Genomic DNA, 19340 nt, shown 5'->3' with positions numbered 1-19340 from the left:
TGTTTTTCTGGGACCCAATATTCACTTTCAAAGATTTTAAGAGAAGTTTTTTTGCGAACTTCTGTAGCTGTGAAACTCGGATGAATGCTTTGAAATTCACTGCGATTCTTTGGAATGTTGGTATGCGCACTAGGTGAAGTAGAACTCTCTAAGGCCATTAGTGCTACGTTATCAAGACATTCTAGATCAATAATGATATTGTAAAGAAGACACACATATTTTGTGATAATTTTAGCAGTTTCGAAATCATTTAAATTGCCTTTGCCAGTATTCGCCACTTTCTAACAGTCAAAACAAATGTACATTCTATGGCCTATCTTGCTGTTGATACAGTGAAACCTCTCATTTACGGACATCGAAGGGACTAACAATTTGTCCGCATCTGGGAGGTGTCCTTTATTGGGAGGGAGGCTCCCCAATCTAACAGTAAAAGTCGACCTGGTTGGCGAGTTGGTATAACGCTGGCCTTCTATGCCCAAGGTTGCGGGTTCGATCCCGGGCCAGGTTGATGGCATTTAAGTGTGCTTAAATGCGACAGGCTCATGTCAGTAGATTTACTGGCATGTAAAAGAACTCCTGCAGGACAAAATTCCGGCACATCTGGCGACGCTGATATAACCTCTGCAATTGCGAGCGTCGTTAAATAAAACATAACATTTAACATTTCTAACAGTAAATTTATAATATGCATTATGTATCCCTTCATGCTTTAAATGAAATGTATTACTGTAGTTTAATTTTAAATACAGTATACTACAGTAAATTCTTTGTAACTACAGTAGATAAGATCGAAAAAGGAAAATACAGTACTGTGCCATGCAAATTTATTCTAGGTCTACAGTTATGCAGTACTGTAATTTACAGTTTTCAACTTAACTTTTCCGTTCAGGCACCATGTCTCTCGAAACAGAACAACTGATTGAAATGAAGAGAATAATCCTACTAACCCAATCATGTGTCGAATACAATTTGACGATCGCGGAAATCTTGGACCCATTAGACAAGGTAAATTTTATGACTTTGTTTATCCACCTGCTTCTAGCTAACAAGGGTTAGCCATCCGGGCTAGTGATAACCTACGAGACCCTTATTGTCTTCTTTCATGTTAAGGAATTTCTGTACAGTACTCAAAACTAAATTTTCCATTTTTGTAACACATTAGGTCTTGAAATCCAAGCTCTGTCCGCAGTCAGGAGGTAAATCAAGTTTTAGGACTTTGAAACAGATGTCCGTGTCTGAGAATGTCCGTAAACGAGAGTTAAATTTATCATTATTTCTATATTATTCCAGTTGAGACATAAAAATCTGTCTATATATGAGGAGTGTCCGTAAGGAGAGGTTTCACTGTAGTTATAACACAGTTTGTACTCTTGTAAGTAATTTTTCGAAAAAAGATCTCATTAAATATGTTTTTATGGTGTTTTAATATTGCGTTTGGTAAGAAAGAAGGATATAGAATATTAAAATTACCACTTTCTATCAACTTTCTTAAATTCGATGATTAAAAAATTTCACCATTACTTGTTTACCAAAGGTCCCTACTTCAATGCAGACAAATCTGTAATCTGAATCGCAAACATCTTGTAGGACAATAGAGAAATAATGCTTCCCGATTAGAGCTGGGGACGGAGCGAGTAGAACTGTTGGGTTACTCAATTCTATCGGTTTATGTGCTTGGCAGCGGAGCACCGAAGTTACTCGGTTAAACGTAGCTGTTACCGGTCAGTTCAAACATTCAAACAGAGTTTTACTTAATTCTAGGAGACAACAACGTAGGTACTGTTGTATTTAAATATTTTCTGCTGCAGGACAAATTATTTCCTTATCCCCAAGGTGGGCTGAAAGGCCTCTAGTATTGAAGAGGAGTTCATGCTATTATATGACCTATCAAGTGGACCTAATGGACATTGACAGTCTGAACATATTACTATACATATTAATAATAATAATAATAATAATAATAATAATAATAATAATAATAATAATCTATTGTAATATAATAATAATATATTATAATATAATAATATTATTACTATTATTATTATCATCATCATATTAGAGTGTTTGATTAATATTAAAATATGTTAAAAAAAGAAGTGCATTATATTTTTGTTCTATTTGTGTTCATTGGATTTGTGTTACCTCATCAGTCATAATTTTATTTGTATTTATTTCTACGAATTATGTTACCTAATTACCTTAATTTATCAATAATATTACTCTTCACCAAAGAGAACATGGTTGTATTGAAGGCTAGTAATGTTATAAAATAAATAAACATTATGTTCTTCAGTTTAAGATTCCAAGTTTTATTGATTATTTTATCCACTTTCTGTAATAGTAAACAATTCTGTGTGTTATTTTTAAGTGTTTTAGGCAGCGCTTCATGGTGCCTATTTCTTTCTATCTTCTTTTTTTATTAGCTGCAGCGTTTAACGTTTACCTCACATGTTAATTTATTAGCTGTTAGTATTATAAATTATTTTATCAATTTTATTTCGTCTGTCATATATAACAACACTGAAAGTTAAATAGGCCTGTCATACAAAATAACTCCGCAAATAGTTGTAATCACGCAAATGAAATTTGCAACCGCCATTTTGCAATGAAGAGAAGCACTTTTTTCTCGTCAATTGGCAAAGCAAAAGTGCTTTACTACAACACTTTTAAAACACGCTTGGTTTCACTTCCAAAGTACGTTCTAAAATCGACTCAATCTATCTAAATTTTAAATCTGCCACCACAAATTTGTACTTGGTACTGTACTCGGTTCAACCAAGTAATGACGTCACAGTAACTGCTCCGAACCGCTCCGTCCCCAGCCCTATTCCAGATTGTGAAGGATATTTAATTCGGATGGACTTCCCAACTATTGCACCTATAGTATTTGGAAATCCTCATTCTTCGAAGAAAGATTTAGCTGTTTCTTCATTACTGTTTTTCGTTGGAATAGCCATATGTATATTGTATAAATTATTCATATTGCATTCAAGACTTCTCTCACGATTAGTGATATGGTACAATGAGCAATATGATAAGGGAATTATACACTTCTGTTTGAATTTCCCGTTTCTTGAAGTCTGAAAAAAATCTGTTACCAGTACTTAATTTAAACTTCTGTTCTAGTTTAATGCAATGTAACAAACAAAATACACCAACTTTCCATTAAAAAGTTCTCGTTTGTTCCCGTTGTATTTCAGAAACCGAAGTTAAAAAAAAATTGAAAAGCCTTGGAGATACTTGTGGGCAAAAACTCAAGAATGTTGCAAGCTTTACAAAATTTGAAAATGACTCTTCTAATTCAGTTAAACGCAAGTGGATTTACTCAGAACAGATGTCTTACTTAAACGATCATGAGCCCAGCACAAAGGTCCGGGAACTTACAATCTGTTCCAGAAACGACATGGAAGAAAGTATTTCTGAAAATGTAAATGAGAATCGAATTTCGAATGCTGATGAAAGTATACCAACTACCACATTATCAAACATTACTACTGACAGTCAGTTTTCTGCTTCTGATGGTCACAGAAAAACTCCCAAGAAAAAAAGTGAAGATTCGTTTTTAACCATACAGGGAGAAAAATTGTCGATTTTTAAAATGGATGGAGATTATAATTTCTTGATAAGCTTTTTGCCTATAATGAAGCAAATGAATGACATTCAGAAGTTAAATTTCAGGACGAAAATGCGTGCATTTGCTTTGGAAATAATGACTGGATCACAGTCAGTTTCCTCGGCTGTTGGGATTAGTAGCAATTAACAATCATTTCATTCATCTCTTCATCCAGCAAGAGTGTCTAGTTGTGAAAGTAACAACTAAAGAGAAGTAATAATGGTAATAAAAATACAGTGTAATGAGATTTTGGAATTTAAGGTAAACTGTCTTCACTACATTATTAGAAAGAAAATTATTGATTTTTTTTGTTATATTTTAGTATTTAACCATTTTGGACTGAATAATATGAGAGAAAATTTCATTTGATTGGGCTATATTTTAGAATTTAAAGAAAACTTTTGTAGTCTTCCTTTATTATAAGAAAGAAAATTTAGCTTGATTAAACTACCTTGTACCTAGTGTATAATATGAAAGGAAATTTTGATTTTATTTGGTTACATTTTAGAATTTGAAGTCATCTAACTGGTACTATGTAATATGAAGAAAGTTTTATTTGATTTGAGTTGGTGATAATATGAAAGATAATTTTATTTCGTTTGAGTTGGTTATATTTTAGAAATGAAAGTAAACTATCTTGTACTATATATGAAGATTAATTTGAATTGGTGTAATTTTAGAATTTAAATGAAACTTTCTTATGCTATATAGAATGAACCATACTAAGTAATGTCATTAATTTCAGGGGTTTAATCTTCTTTGATATATTTCAAGCAAACATGTTTAATAAAATTTTGTTTGTTTTTGCTTCCTTTTCGAGATAAAAATTGTTTTATATAAAACATTTCATAGCGTGTTTTGGAACAGTCATTGATTTCATTCTCATTGTGTTCAGTCAATTTAAGAAAACAGTGCATTATAATAATAAATGAAAAAAAGAATTTTAGTTTTGTCCTTTAAATGTGCAGAAATTTGATCCAAAGAAATGTAGCATTTTAAAATTTCTTTGCAGAACGAAAAGATCTATGGAAATGATGAAATTCACCTCATTCACGTCTCTTCATAATTTGGGTACACGGAATACCTTCGTCTATATAAATATCTTGATTTCAGAAAAAAAAAAAAAACTACCTTCATATAAAAAAAAATAACTAAAATACCTGTACCGCAACTCTTTACTTATAGAGAAATCCATTGCTTCTATGGTAGCTATCTCAGTCTAGTATATACAGTAACGAAGCTCAATACGTAGTAAATATGCAACCATAGATAGTTGCTAACCACTAGAATCGCTACTATCACCTCATTACGGACAATGCGAAATAGTACCAGCACAGTCTATTGTTCCTAGTACCCTCAACAACTCAAGCTTCGTGACTGTATATACTAGACTGTGAGAGCTATATTATAATCTATATGTAGGTGGGCTATTCCATCTCAAATCGACCGAAATATAGAGAAAATTGACCTTGCAATTTTTAAATACAATAAAACTTTTTCTGTCCGTCGACAACTGTGATACAATGCTTTGTGCAAAGTTTGAGGCATCAGAACTTGATAGTGTTTAAATTAAAAATATTTTAATTTATCGTATTTTCATAAAATTAGCAACTTTAAACTGTTGTGGCTCCGAAACCCTTTCACCCAATGATCAAAATCATGGTTTATTTTGATGGTGAGAAATTATAGTTTATATTGACATGTAAACAGTTTTTCTTACTTTTTATGGAAATGGAGAAATTTAGATTTTTCTTCATTAAGACGCCTTTGCACATGAAAAAATATTTTTAAAATATATGGTTAGATTCCGCATTGAAAGTACAAATAAGCACATATTCTTTACTGTTGCACTGTTGATAAGAAAGTATTGAAAATACCAAATAACAAAAATAAATATTACGTGCGTGAACTAACCAGCTGACTGTAGGTAGTCGAGACAATCAAGGCCAGGAGACAAACATGTAATGTGTCGTCTAGCAGTCATGGCTGGGCTAGCATTAGCACAAGTTTTCATAAACACAGGAGTAAAATGACGCCCAATGCTCGCTTATCTTCAGCTCTTGGCCAGTGTGAGGTACTGCGCCGTTCTAGTCTAGGCGTGTGAAAATAATTTATTTAATACCCTCGAAACTTATTGCCGAGCCACTAAGCAAATAATGCCGAATCCCTCTTAATAATGCAACGTTTTTTCTCAAAATTTTTTACATTTTTACAAATGGGCAAAAAGCCTAAAAGTAAGTAAAATCAGATTATCTGTCTCTCTGTATACAATAAAAATAAGCATTATTTCTTATCATAACCTACTAAATGTCAGCTTCAAAATGAGCTCCCGTTCACTGTTCTGCAGTAAATGGTTCCAGAGTTCTGAGCGCTGAAAGAGGCTTGTTTTTATAAAATGCGCTAAATTTGTGGCTCAATAGTACTAAAACCGTTTGACTTTCGATAGTATATTTTTGAAAATGCACTCTCCCCAGCACTTTGTATACATAGGGAAAAAATTAGAGTAGGTATTTAAAAAATGCGAGGCATTTTACTGATCGATTTCATATGGAATAGCCCAGGTGTTTCATTCACTGTCCAGTGACAGCTCTCAGGTGTATTTTATGTGGTGGGATGTTGGTTGTGTACGTATAGCATCGGTTGAGATAAAGAGGTCAAAACGTCCATGTATTGCGTAATTGAACTGTCGAGAAATCGCTCAGTTAAACATGCGGTCAGCTATCGAAAACAAGCGCAAAAGCGTCTATTAGCACGATACTTCGCTACTAGAAGCGAGCTATTTCGTAACCGAAACCTCTAGAAAAATTAGCGAGTTAGTATCTCGTTGAGAAAAATAGTTTTCTAGCCGGTTGATGTCATTACTTTTACGGACACGGCCAACTTGAACACATTACATTCCGATCATATAGATAATATTTCCGCTTAGGATTAGTGTTGGCGTGTATGTGGCTCGTGGCAATATAGATCACCGATAAAAGGTATGTATGTACAGGTATTCTTCCCCTAGAGATTTACCATTAAATGATGGCCACTTAAGAAGGGCGAGGACATGTTCCTCTATTAAAAGTTTTCTTTTTTATTTTGTTCACAGTCTTTAATAAGATAGATGCCATTAATAGTGTTACCCTTTAGTACGCCTATGTTGTTTAGTCAACTGTCCGAAGACAGTTTGGAAACTCGTGATACTAATAACGGATAATTTTGTATTTTAGCATCATCAGCAATAACGAGTGATTTTCGCGGATATGCATGTAGCCAACTTCAGGTAGTAGGCCTTTAAACCATCGAGCATAGAAGACAATAGAGTCGACACCAAGGTCCGTCGGCTAACAGCTGTTCGACAGCGACATCTAGAGACACAAGCTATACTGAATTTCAGATAAAAACATTGAGGTAGGCACACATTTGATGTATTACGCTACTATGATAGGCATCGGAATTTGCCATCTTATTGCAGCGCGCAAATTCTCCACGTGTCACAGTGGTCTAGAATGCAAATTTAGCGGGACAAACTTTTCAGCTATCTAACAGATTTTTATGAAATTTTACACTGTAGTTAAAAGTAGCATATAGCTATGTTTTGTATACAAGCTCTGATTACGTTGGTATAAGGGGAACTACCTCTTAAAGGGGGCGCAATTAGACAAAATTAGTAACTTTTCTCTTATTTAACATATTTTTATGAAATTTCACACAGTAGTTAGCCTACAGGTAGCATATATTATATATTGTATACAAGCTCTCATTACGTTGGTATAAGGGGAACTAACCCTTATATGGGGGCGCAATTAGACAAAATTAGTAGCTTTTCTGTTATTTAACAGATTTTTATGAAATTTTACATAGTAGTTACAGGTAGCATATATATTTTGTATACAAGCTCTCATTATGTTGATATAATGGGAACTACCCCTTACAGGGGGCGCAATTAGACAAAATTAGTAACTTTTCTCCTATTTAACGGATTTTTATGAAATTTTGCAGTACTTACAGGTAGCATGTATGTTTTGTATACAAGCTCTGATTACGTTTGTATAAGGGCAACTACCCCTCATAGGGGGCGCAATTAGACAAAATTAGTATCTTTTCTCCTTTTTAACAGATTTTTATGAAATTTTACACAGTAGTTACAGGTAGCATTTATGTTTTAGTATACAAGCTCTGATTACGTTGGTATAAGGGAAACTACCCCTTATAAGGGGCGCAATTAGACAAAATTAGTAACTTTTGTCCTATCTAACAGATTTTTATAAAATTTTATACAGTAGTTACACTTATTATATTTGTTTTGTGTACAAAATCTGTTTACGTTAGTATAAGGAGAAGTGCCCCTTACAGGGGGATGTATTTAGACAAAATTTGTAACTTTTCTTCTGTCTTAACAGATTTTTATAAAACTTTATACAGTAGTTACAGGTAGTAAACTTGTTTTGTATACAAGTTCTAATTCTCTGGATTGTCTTTGTTTCGACACTTGCTGTAATGGAAAAGCTTTCTTGGGCATCAACGACTTTTTTCCAGGGGTATTTTCTATAAATTTTCATTACTATCACGATGGGAATCTTATTTAATAAGTAGTTCATTAAGCCAATGTCCATTTCTTAAAAAAAAAAAAAAAAGTACCAGTATATTCTTTATCCTCTTGCTCTCCAACGATAAATTATCTTATGAGGGAAAATGTAACAGTTTAGGTACTTTTGCACCTTTTGGGCACTCGGGAAGCTTATTTGATGCATACTTACAAGCTGTCACCTTGAATTCCCTGAATTGTACTTCGGAAGCAGATTCGGTTCACAGATATTTGAATAACTGCAACCGAGAAAAATTGCACTACTGCACCCCGAAAAAATAGTACTCATAATTTATTACTTCCGCAAATCTGCGCACTTTAATACTTGATTTAAAATAGAGGTAAATACTGAAGGAAGTGAAAAAAAAATCATTTTGGGACAGAACAAAGGGTTTTTTTTTGCTATACCTTAGCAAAGTCTGCACTCAATGGTTATATTTATGTTTTGTCCCGTGTCCATTCATGCTAATTTCATATGCTGTAATAACATTAACTGTAACAAAAACAAACAGTGTTACATACCCAAAGAACTACTTGACATGTTGATACCAAATATGAATGGAATCGACCACGTACAACAGAGTTACAGCACAAAGAAAACAGCAGACTCACGGTGCTTGCTGAGTAAGAACGCTGGGTGGCGAAATGTGGCATGTTACCGGCTTCTTATCTTGCTCTGCAGCCACCTCCGCTGATTAAGATTATCAATTTAGTGTTACTCATTTATATAGGAAAAATAATTTAAGGGTTTTATTTCATTTTTTTACATGCCATTTTTCTACATTTGTCCTCCTAAATATGGATTCTGGACAACTGTGCGTGTGTTCGTTACAGTCTATTAATATGGAAATTATACTCAATTCCACATAAGAATATACAAGTAAACAAAACGGTGGAGTTTTGCTACCTCTCACGCCATCGTACCAAGTCATGCATATACTTACTCCTATTGGCTAGTGATAATATTGATTACGTACGCGCTAGAAATTAAGGATGGAAGGTTCTTGGAAAATAACTGGTTATCAGTTAACCGGTTACAATTGTTATTATTATTATTATTATTATTATTATTATTTTTATTATTATTATTATTATAAGAATAACTTAACCTAAAGGAGATTAACCGATCAAAAATAACCGGTTAACCATTCTTTTTTTAACTTTCAAATTGGTGAAATTAGTCAGGAAAACAAAATGAGACGTTATTGCCAATATACATCAAAGAAAAATGTACAATTAACTCTAAAACCAACCACAGGATAGTTTAAAGGATTACATTAGATGCTCAAGAACATCAACGACGTATCTGAACAAAATGCAACAAATAGTAAGGTTATGATATTTTAAGACTTCACTCACATTAGGGTAATAATGATGGGTGGAACTGTATCTTAACATTAAATATAAACAACACTACAAATAATTGCACATAGTTAGCTGTATTTCTCTATAATATCGTAAAATATTTATATGTAGGCCAATGTGCATATTAATAAGTTTAAAATATAAATATATTGACACTCATCGTAATTTTATTACCTTACCTGATTTTCAACATCATCAGCTTCATCAGAACTACATGAAATTCTTTTAGATCTCTTAGTTTGTGCATTTTCCTTTAACTTTGGACGTTTACGAAGATGATGATTTTTAAATTAGTTGTACCTCCACCTGTTTTGTAATTTTTTCTACATAAATTATAAACACACGAATTATTTGGCTTCTTCGTAGAAAAAAAAATCCTACACAACACTTTTCTTACAGGATATTTTCATTGTGGAACTTATACTTATGTACAACACAATAATTTAATAAGTAGTTGCAACTATCAGACCTGACGGTTAGAAAGCCACGTACCACCTGCCTTAAATAGCAGAAAGTTGACATTGTAAGTTGTTTATTGAATACCCTGTACTGAACTGCCATCCATTCGGCAGGAGAGCTATGGACAGGGAGCTTGAACTCAGCTTGACTTAAGTCTGTGCAGAGTACTGCCTGCTGAACGTTACCACGTCTCTCATGCCAGAATATTAACAAATTTAAGCATGCATTATTATTTAATTTCACGAAAACGTAACAACACAAAAATATTTATTAACTCTTTGCTAGATATATCTACTGATGTAATTGTTTTTGTAATTTTACTAACAATATAATAATAATAATAATAATAATGGCTTTATTTAACCTGGCAGAGTTAAGGCCGTAAGGCCTTCTCTTACACTCAACCAGGATTAAAACTTGCTTACACAGTTGAACATAAAACTGGATCGGAAAACTGATACAATTTAGGTACATAATGAGATCAAAAGAGGTAGTTACATAAAATTTACCTCATAAAATAAAAATAAACATAGTGGAATACATATTAATGTTGTTAAAATCAAATACGAATCACATGAAAACAGAAGCTGATAATTCAATAAAAAAATGTACACAGTAAAAATAAAAATAAACACATTAGTATACATATTAGTATCAGATTACAATTAAGTAGGATTTACATAATTAAACCAGAAACCGACAGTTGAATAAAATGTACACAAAAAAATAGATTAATAATAAAGAAAAAACACAGTGGGATACATATTGGCGTTAAGTGATAAATAAACACGATATAAGCAGTATAACTCAAAATAATAATAATATATATATATATATATATATATATATATATATTTTGGAAAACTGTCAAGTTTTGACCCTATATTGTATGGACATTTTGATCCTGTATACCGTCCCTGACGACTGTTAAAAGGACGGCACTTATACCCCTTACACTCTCTGTAATATTCGGATGTAGAAGGTCCGAAACGTCAAGTTAAGTAAAACAAAATAACCTCCAGATGTAAACAGTCCAGAGGGTAAAACAAACAGATGGTCAAATAAAATTTAAATCAGCATGTCAAGACCTGTATTGGATAACACTCACAGAAACGCATTTGCACAATTAAAATGATTTCCAAGAGCGTCATGTAGATTCGACCGAATTGGGCATTGACGACGGGCACGGTCATATTTCGTACAATGCAATAAGATATGTTCGATCTTAACTGGTGAAAGGCAAACATCGCACTCCAGTAATTTCCTGAATAAAGATGCGAGCTTGGATGTGTTTCTGTTTTCGTATGTTCTTGTGTTGTGTTCCTATGTTTCTTGTAATTATGTTTTGTCTTTTTTATGTATTCTATTATGTTGTAGTTGTATCCATTGTATCCATTTTCTTGTGCTATGTATTTGATGGTATTTATTTCTTCTTTGTAGTATTGCTGGTGGTTGTGAAACTTGGACTCTCACTTTGAGAGAGGTACTTAGGTTAAGGGTGTTTGAGAATAAGGTGCTTAGGAAAATATTTGGGGCTAAGAGGGATAAAGTTACAGGAGAATGGAGAAAGTTACACAACACAGAACTGCATGCATTGTATTCTTCACCTGACATGATTAGGAACATTAAATCCAGACGTTTGAGTTGGGCAGGGCATGTAGCACTTATGGGCGAATCCAGAAATGCTTATAGAGCATTAATTGGGAGGCCAGAGATAAAAAGACCTTTGGGGAGGCCGAGACATAGATGGGAAGATAATATTAAAGTGGATTTGAGGGAGGTGGGATATGATGATAGAGACTGGATTAATCTTGCTCGGGATAGGGACCAATGGCGGGCTTATGTGAGGGCGGCAATGAACCTCTGGGTTCCTTAAAAGCCAGTAAGTAAGTAGTATTGCTGGCTCATCGGTATATTCAGTAGCCTGTATCATGGCTTGAAATGGAGCAGTTTTGTGTTGTGTATGTGTGTGGTTGTTGTGGGTTTTCTTAGATTTTGAAGGTGTGTTTGTTATCTACTTCTGTTATTGCAATATTTAGGAAGTTCCTGGATTTGTTGTTTTCGATTTCTAATGTGTAGTGTAGCTTTGGATGTATTTGGTTTATGTGTTGATGTACGTTTTGAATCTGTGTTTTGTTTCCTTGGTATAGTGTTCAGAGACGGTTTATAACTTCGGGCCGGGATAGGGGCTGGGCACCCCTAGTTTTAATGAAATAATTATTTTAAAATCCCTTCATTATTACTTAATAAATTGCTCATTTACTTGATGTAGGCTAAAGCAAAGTAATGAATTTAATGAACTTAATTTCACATTAATTTTAAAGTTTTTTTATTCTATACATCGTTACCTTAACTCCAAAACTTCGTAACTCGTTCGGATGTCGATTTTCAATTTTCGCACGTTTTAAAAATTTATTCACAGAGAAAGAAATTAAATGGTTTCGTAGTATCTAACCCTGGGCCATAAGCTTGATACGATGGAACCAAAAAAGTGTACTAGTATTTCCGTCAAATTACCCATAGTTCATTTATTTTTCCAGTGTGTTTATCAGCTGTTTTGTTCATATTATTACGATTACGAATTGTTTCGTGTTGTTGTGAATATTTTAAAAGTGTAGTCAAGTTCAGCAGGAGTTATTTCTTTTAGGCCCGATTGTATAAACCATTTAATCTTAGATCAGAGGTTAAATTGATCCTTGTTTCAGCCGAACTTGGAATTTTGTGTTGTATAAAATCTAATCTGAGATTAATTTGTCTCAAACTAAAGTCAACTTTGACTGAAGAAATTTTTCCGATTAAGTTAGATGATCCAAGTTCAGTTATTTCTTTTGTTTGAAATATACGATTGACAGATTGTGCAAATAAAATATCCATTATTATTAATATTAATAGATATGATAGGTACATTTATATATATTTCTTTCAATTTCTTGCCTTAATACACAAACAATCTTATATTTTATAAGGCTCTATCATGTTCAGCAGTATCAAATAACATAACCTATAATTATATTATGTTTATAACAACCATTAATTATTAATGGATATGATAGGTACAGTCATAAATTTTCAATTAACTGTATTACTAAACGAAAATTGTCGTTTTATAAAGCTTTATTATGTTTAGCAGTATCAAACACCATAACATGATAACAACTCTGAGAACAGTCAACCTTCTTCTTATTGTCCGCCATTATTTACATTGCACAAAAAACCAGTGTCTCCAACAGAGTGTACGGAAAGTCGCCAAAAAGTAGTTGTAAAGTCGCTAGATTTTTCATTATCAACAAAGAAAGATTAAATTTTGTCACTATGGGGGTGCTAAAAAGGTCACTAAATCCCTATTTCAGCAATATAAAAGCTAAAAGAAATTGTTGTTGAAAAAGAGTTAAAGTCGCTAGATTGGCTACACTGAACAAACCTGTCCGCGCATCACGTATTTCACCTGTTTATGCGATGTTGCCAAATCCTTTTCACGTGAACTTAGATTGCATTTGAACCAAGGTAATTTGATCGCAGAAAAGTTTTATACAATAGAAGAAGTGTCTGAACTCGGTTCACTTTTCGATCTTTGATGAAAGTTTATCTTTAGTTAGGGAGTTTTATACAATTGGGCCTTAAATAAGTTAATATTCTGCTCGGCTCAATTGTAGAATATGTCCGTTGATATGTCCCCCTATGCTTTAACATGTGAAGGAGTGCCAACATCCTTCTTGATAAAAGAAAGAATGTGGAAATTAAATGTCCAGTCCATGTAACAACAGTGAAATTTACATTGATACAATAATCTGCTAATACTCCTGTTAAACTCCATATCCATTCTAAACCTTTTACGTATGACTGAAACCAATAGTAGCAATTGAATATTTGGCGATTGGCGGTAATTCGCGAAGGATTATGGGTCATAGAAGGTGTAGTTTGACGTCATATCCGTTGCACCAATATATCTGCATATTTGCTTGGAGTGCTCCCTCCTTTCTTTTTATCCTCTCGGGTAGTAGCCCAATATTAGCGCTAGTACCTATTTTAAATTAAGCTTCACTGCTTTGCCAGTCGATGGATCTGTGGATACACTTTCAGAAACGCGCAAAAAGTGATAATCGATATCCGAGCGAATTACGAGGTTTTGGAATTAAGATAACGATATGCTATTTTAAACATACAGTTTATTTATTCTCTTTGAAAAATATAAGAAATGAAATAAAGTTTAAACGTAATATTTTAACATGCATAGTACATCCAGTACATGCACATCACAATCAAATTTTTAGATAATTCTGTACAACCAACAATGCTGTCTGCATTCAAAATGTGGCATATCCGACAGTGTTGACTTCAGGTTACTCTTAACAATCACAGAAAGAATTCATCGTTTCGCAACAGTTTTCAGTAGCAAATTATTTATCGCTGATGCTAGTAGTGTTCTTATATTAGTTGTGTTTTGTCTAAACAATGTAATATTTTGAAGTCTTTTTCCCGTGATAAGCTCAAGTGCGATGAAAGTGTTTGTGAATCCAGTGAACTGAAATGTCTTAAACTCTCCTCCCAATTATGTGACTTAAATGCAAGTTCTATTATTAGAGATGGTAGATTTTCGCAGTAGCGATAAATGCGAAAAGTGTCCAAATGCTACGTAATCACGTAATTGTGCCTTAAAAAGGAAATTTCATACCTTATGGTGGTTTTTTAATCCACGACAAAATGTGAAATTGAGTACAAAATTCGAAATATAGGAGTTTCTGAGAAAAGTGCGAAATTATAATTTCATTATTATTATTATTATTATTATTATTATTATTATTATTATTATTATTATTATTATTATTATTAATTTATTTATTTTGCATACACTTTGGCAAGTCTTAAAATTTTTCTCGGCATTTGGACATCCCTTGCTTTCTGTTCCAACGGGCCCCCCAGTTTTAAGCATCTAGAACCGCCACTGATAGTGTTAATATGTCGTCTATGTATCTGTCCCAGTACATGTCTACGTATTTGTTGTTGTCTTTGTTTAGTATATATGTCTGTTCTATATTGTATATGAATATTTCCGCTAATATGCTTTAAATGAGTGATCCCATGGGCAAGTCTTCGGTTTGGGTGCAATATTTGTTGTTGTAAGTGAAGTAGTTTTGTTTTGTGATGTCTGTAATGTGGATGATCTCTTCATTGTGTTTTTGTGGTATGATTTATTGTTGAGCATCTGTTCTTGTACCTGTAGTGTGTCCTTTATTGGTAATGTCAAAAGATGTTTAATAATTCAGTAGGCTATGCTATAAAAAATGTACTTCCTATGTTGTCTACTCTGATTTCATTCGCTGTTTAACTATGATTAGTTACATGCTACATACAAATTCACGAAAATCACTCATCTATGGCTGACGACGCTAAAATACAGGATTACCCCTATAAGACATTACTCATGAGGCAACTAAGTCAGGAGATAATGGGGTAGGGTTGCCAGTTTCTTCTCAACTATATACGTCTAGTATGTTTTCATGGAATAGGCTATTCACATCGATTTGAATACGCTTACCGTATTGAAATCTTAATAAAAACAGAGATTCAAAACGATTTTAGTCTGAAGGTCGATACACTTAAAAAGTGGGATCCGATCCTATTCAGTACGATTGCATGAAAACGGGTATCAAAACCATTTCAATACGCGAACGGTAAACATATGAATGATCGTAATTTGATCTGTCATCTGTTTTACCAAGAGCGAGCACAATTTTGTAGGCCTATGCTGTGTCTTATTTTAACACATAATATGCTATTTTGTATTTTTGTAAAAGCCATTATTACATACTATATTAACAGCCAGAATATTTAGATTTCATACGTCTCATTAAAAAACGCAACCAGGCTTCAGGATGACCATTCGACATGTTAACCAACATAACTGCTTTCGAAACTGCAGTTTCCGTGTTCAAATAGCTTTCGATATATATCGGAAATTTAAGGGTATTGAAATCGATTTGAATTCTCCATGAAAACTACAGTAATCGCTTACTACTAATACTTGGTGAAGAGTATAGAGCAGAACAGGTTTCACGGCTCGCGCGCCCTTGAGTCCCCCACCTCTGCGCGCATAGCCTGCCGGACGTGAAATCTGTTCTGCTCAATACTGTTCACCCACTATTTCACTGTACTGAATTCCAGATATGAAAAATACTGAGTTAAACATTTGATGGGAAATGTATTACGGCGCTGTGATACGTACGTAACGTGATTTGTCATCTTATTACAGCGCGAGAACTGTCCAAGTGCGTTTGGTACAGTCCGTGAGTAGGAAATTAGGAAACTAGTTTCATTTACTACGAAGACAGGCATTGAATTCTATAAAGTAATGCATCTTTATAGTACATTGTTGGTGACTAGTCCGGTTTTTCCGCACTAGAACGATGTGGAGGTAAATAAATTGTATGAAAATTATATTACTCATTCGTTTTAATGTTGCTGCCTGTGTACGATCCACAAAGCTACAGCACAGACTTCGATCTATACAGTGGCAAGTGTTTCTGTTTATTGTTTATGCTCGACCGTGCCGAAATGTGGTAATTATACACCTGGTAGCAGTCCTTTAATGCATGTCATTAAAGTACACCTATTCATTAAAGTTCAGGTTTTCGATTATTCTCGGATATGCAATCCAAAGACGAGGGAAACGTCACGGAGGCTGGAAATTCAATACTGTCGCAGAAGGTTATGTTCTGTTACTATAATGATTAGCGTTAATTGTAAATAATATTCAAATAAATTCAATTTGTCATCTCGTTTTTTAATTCTAAATCAATTTCCAGGTTATATCAAAATTAGTTCATGTTATTCTGTAGATTATAACAAGGTCAATGACATTATTGTTCCTCGGAAAAAATCAATAGTTTCGCGTCTGCGCACATCTCACAATTAACGAGCGATGCACAAGGTTACTTCCACTCTTGAGTTAGATACGAATAAAATGAATACTTCTGAATAATTTGAAGTTAGAAATATGGTCGAGGATAAAAAGTCGTATGAAACTTGCCTATAATGGTAATTAAGGCGCTCGTATGAAAATTATGAAACGAGCGTAAGCGAGTTTCATAAACAAACATACTCGCGTCTTAATTGCTATCATTATAGGCTCGTTGCATAATGTACTATTATGTTCAGTATAATCAGTGGTGTATTTCAGGCTTGATGGTGCCAGGGTACTATTTTTTGAGGCGGAGCGGCGCCATGGAATTTTTATGATTTTCATATCAACGTCAAATTTTTAAATTTGTAAAAAAGTAATATTTTATTCATATTTAAACAGTTTCATAGTGAGATCTACTTCGCAGACCTAACAACCTCTGTATCTAGATTCGAACCCATCTATTTTCGTCTGATATAATGGCAGTCTATAAGTATTCGTGCGGAAATGGTGATGGTGGTGACGACGACGAAGACAACGATTACCGGTACTACCAAAATCCCAGAGCCAGGAAACTTTTCTGTTTGGAAATACACCACCGAGTATAATATTAGTAATGTTTAAATGCTTAGGCACTTACAGGTGAGACAATTTTGTAGGATTACGAAAAAGTGAGACAAGTTCCGACATTACATGCGAAATGTTTTAGGTTATGTTAGGTTGTGCCGCAGGTTCTAGTTGTACCGTGTCTCAAAGCTAGTGTCACTACATGCTAGTGACTAGCAACTAGCTGACTTGTGAACTACACACTAGAGAGCTTTGGATATGTATGCTGGAATGATGGCTTTCTTATTTTTCTGAAAACCATAACATTTACGGTATAACCAGAGCCATCTTCAGTTACAACCGGAGCATGGGTAGGTTTGGCAACACTGAGGTCTGAGTGGAGGCGGGCGGAGGCGAAATAAAGGCATGGCGTTTCACATTTTAGTGCTTTGATTTCTTTGTCACATGTACATTTTCGACATTGATTGATACAAAACTAAGTGCATATGATCAAAATTCAATGTATTTTATTACGGAATTCGAAATTGTATTTTATTTGAGTTTCAGAATATCGTGTAAGTATTTGTATACAGTCACTTATAACTTAAAAAAATTAAAAGCATACGTGTTTTTTTATTTATGGTACAAGGGAAAATAAGTAAATACTTGAATAAATGTTACTTGTACCAAAAAAAAAATAATAATAAAATAACGACGTACTCTCGCAATACCCTATTCCAATCAGTTAACCATTATGTGGCTATTAAAGTGACAATGTTTTGCCGCTTTATGTTGTTTTATCTCTGATGTGAAAGGTCTAGGATATCATGTAATTATCGTGCTTTTCTATAAATATTTCAGTTGCCCAGGAAGCCAGTCACCATAACAATACTGTTATCCTAAATTATTTGTTATAAATTAAAATATATATATATATATATATATATATATATATATATATATATATATATATAATTTTAAATAGGCCAAGGCCAAGTATAAAAATCTATGAAAAAATGAAGAAACATACCTTCAACATAATACGTAACAAAAGACATCATTATCTATCAACTATGTGCGAATTAGCGTAAACCCAATGAACTTTAAATCCTGTAAGTACGAAGTGAAAAGAAACATGTTTATAACTAATTTATCACAAAAGAAATAATATTAATAAATAAACCTTGAAAACCAACAAAGTGAGTGTATGCATCTACAAATTATAGGTAGTTCTGGCGTATAGCAAGCATTCCGAATCTTCAACAAAACTGCAACATTTATGGGATCACAAAACAGCTGTTTACAATGAACTTGAAAATCAACGGTGTAACTTTATTGATATAGCAGGCGAGACCTAACAATTTGGCTAGAATTCTGATACACTACAAACCACAAGTAAGAGTATAAAAATGTAGTTTATACAATATTTAATATTTAGAAAAATTGTCAATCACTTTATCATTAATAATAACCGTAAAAATTGCTAAAGACTGCAGCCATATTTTCATTTATTGTCTTGTTTTTATCGCCAACACACACTTAGTTTATAATACATCAACAATTAACGTTTTATCGACACACACTTATATTGTAACATTAATTTACATTGAAAATCGGCATTAGCACCAGCACGTTCTGGATAGTAGGCCTCGGTTTGACAGTTAATTATAAGTGTTGTCGTCATATGGCTCCGGCTTGTCACTGAAGAAGGCTGTGGTCTAACACAAAATTAAGAAGGCAGTGTTCTAATGCAATTTCATTATGAGTTATCAGCTGTTATTGTTTGGAAATTTTAATTCTGCAATTACAAAGTTTCCCAGTGAATAGTTCATGAAACTTAATTCTCGTGTTTATGAACTGAATGGTAGTTTCCTCAGACCCTAGAAAGA

General features: G+C 33.5%; 1 protein-coding gene across 11 annotated transcripts in view; it reads left to right on the top strand.

Moving 5' to 3' along the window:
- Positions 1–19340, top strand: part of LOC138691804 (zinc finger protein 664-like) — a 113184-nt gene that overhangs the window by 10118 nt on the left and 83726 nt on the right. Inside the window, exons 2-3 of one of the 11 annotated variants that reach the window (XM_069814239.1) lie at positions 3201–6591; positions 6826–7006. The exons of 7 other annotated variants lie outside the window; for them this stretch is intronic. Coding sequence is in view for 1 of the 4 variants with exons in the window: in XM_069814249.1 (XP_069670350.1) it covers positions 3201–3760 (560 nt within the window). In the remaining 3 variants the exon portion in view is untranslated. Of the gene's footprint in view, positions 1–3200; positions 6592–6825; positions 7007–19340 lie in introns of those variants that run through there. 3 more of the 11 variants (XM_069814240.1, XM_069814249.1, XM_069814245.1) reach the window with 3 other exon arrangements.

This window comes from Periplaneta americana, chromosome 16, assembly GCF_040183065.1.
Source record: "Periplaneta americana isolate PAMFEO1 chromosome 16, P.americana_PAMFEO1_priV1, whole genome shotgun sequence".
NCBI lineage: Eukaryota > Metazoa > Arthropoda > Insecta > Blattodea > Blattidae > Periplaneta > Periplaneta americana.
The sequence above is the reverse complement of the archived record's forward strand: the minus strand, read 5'-3'. Positions and strand labels throughout refer to the sequence as shown.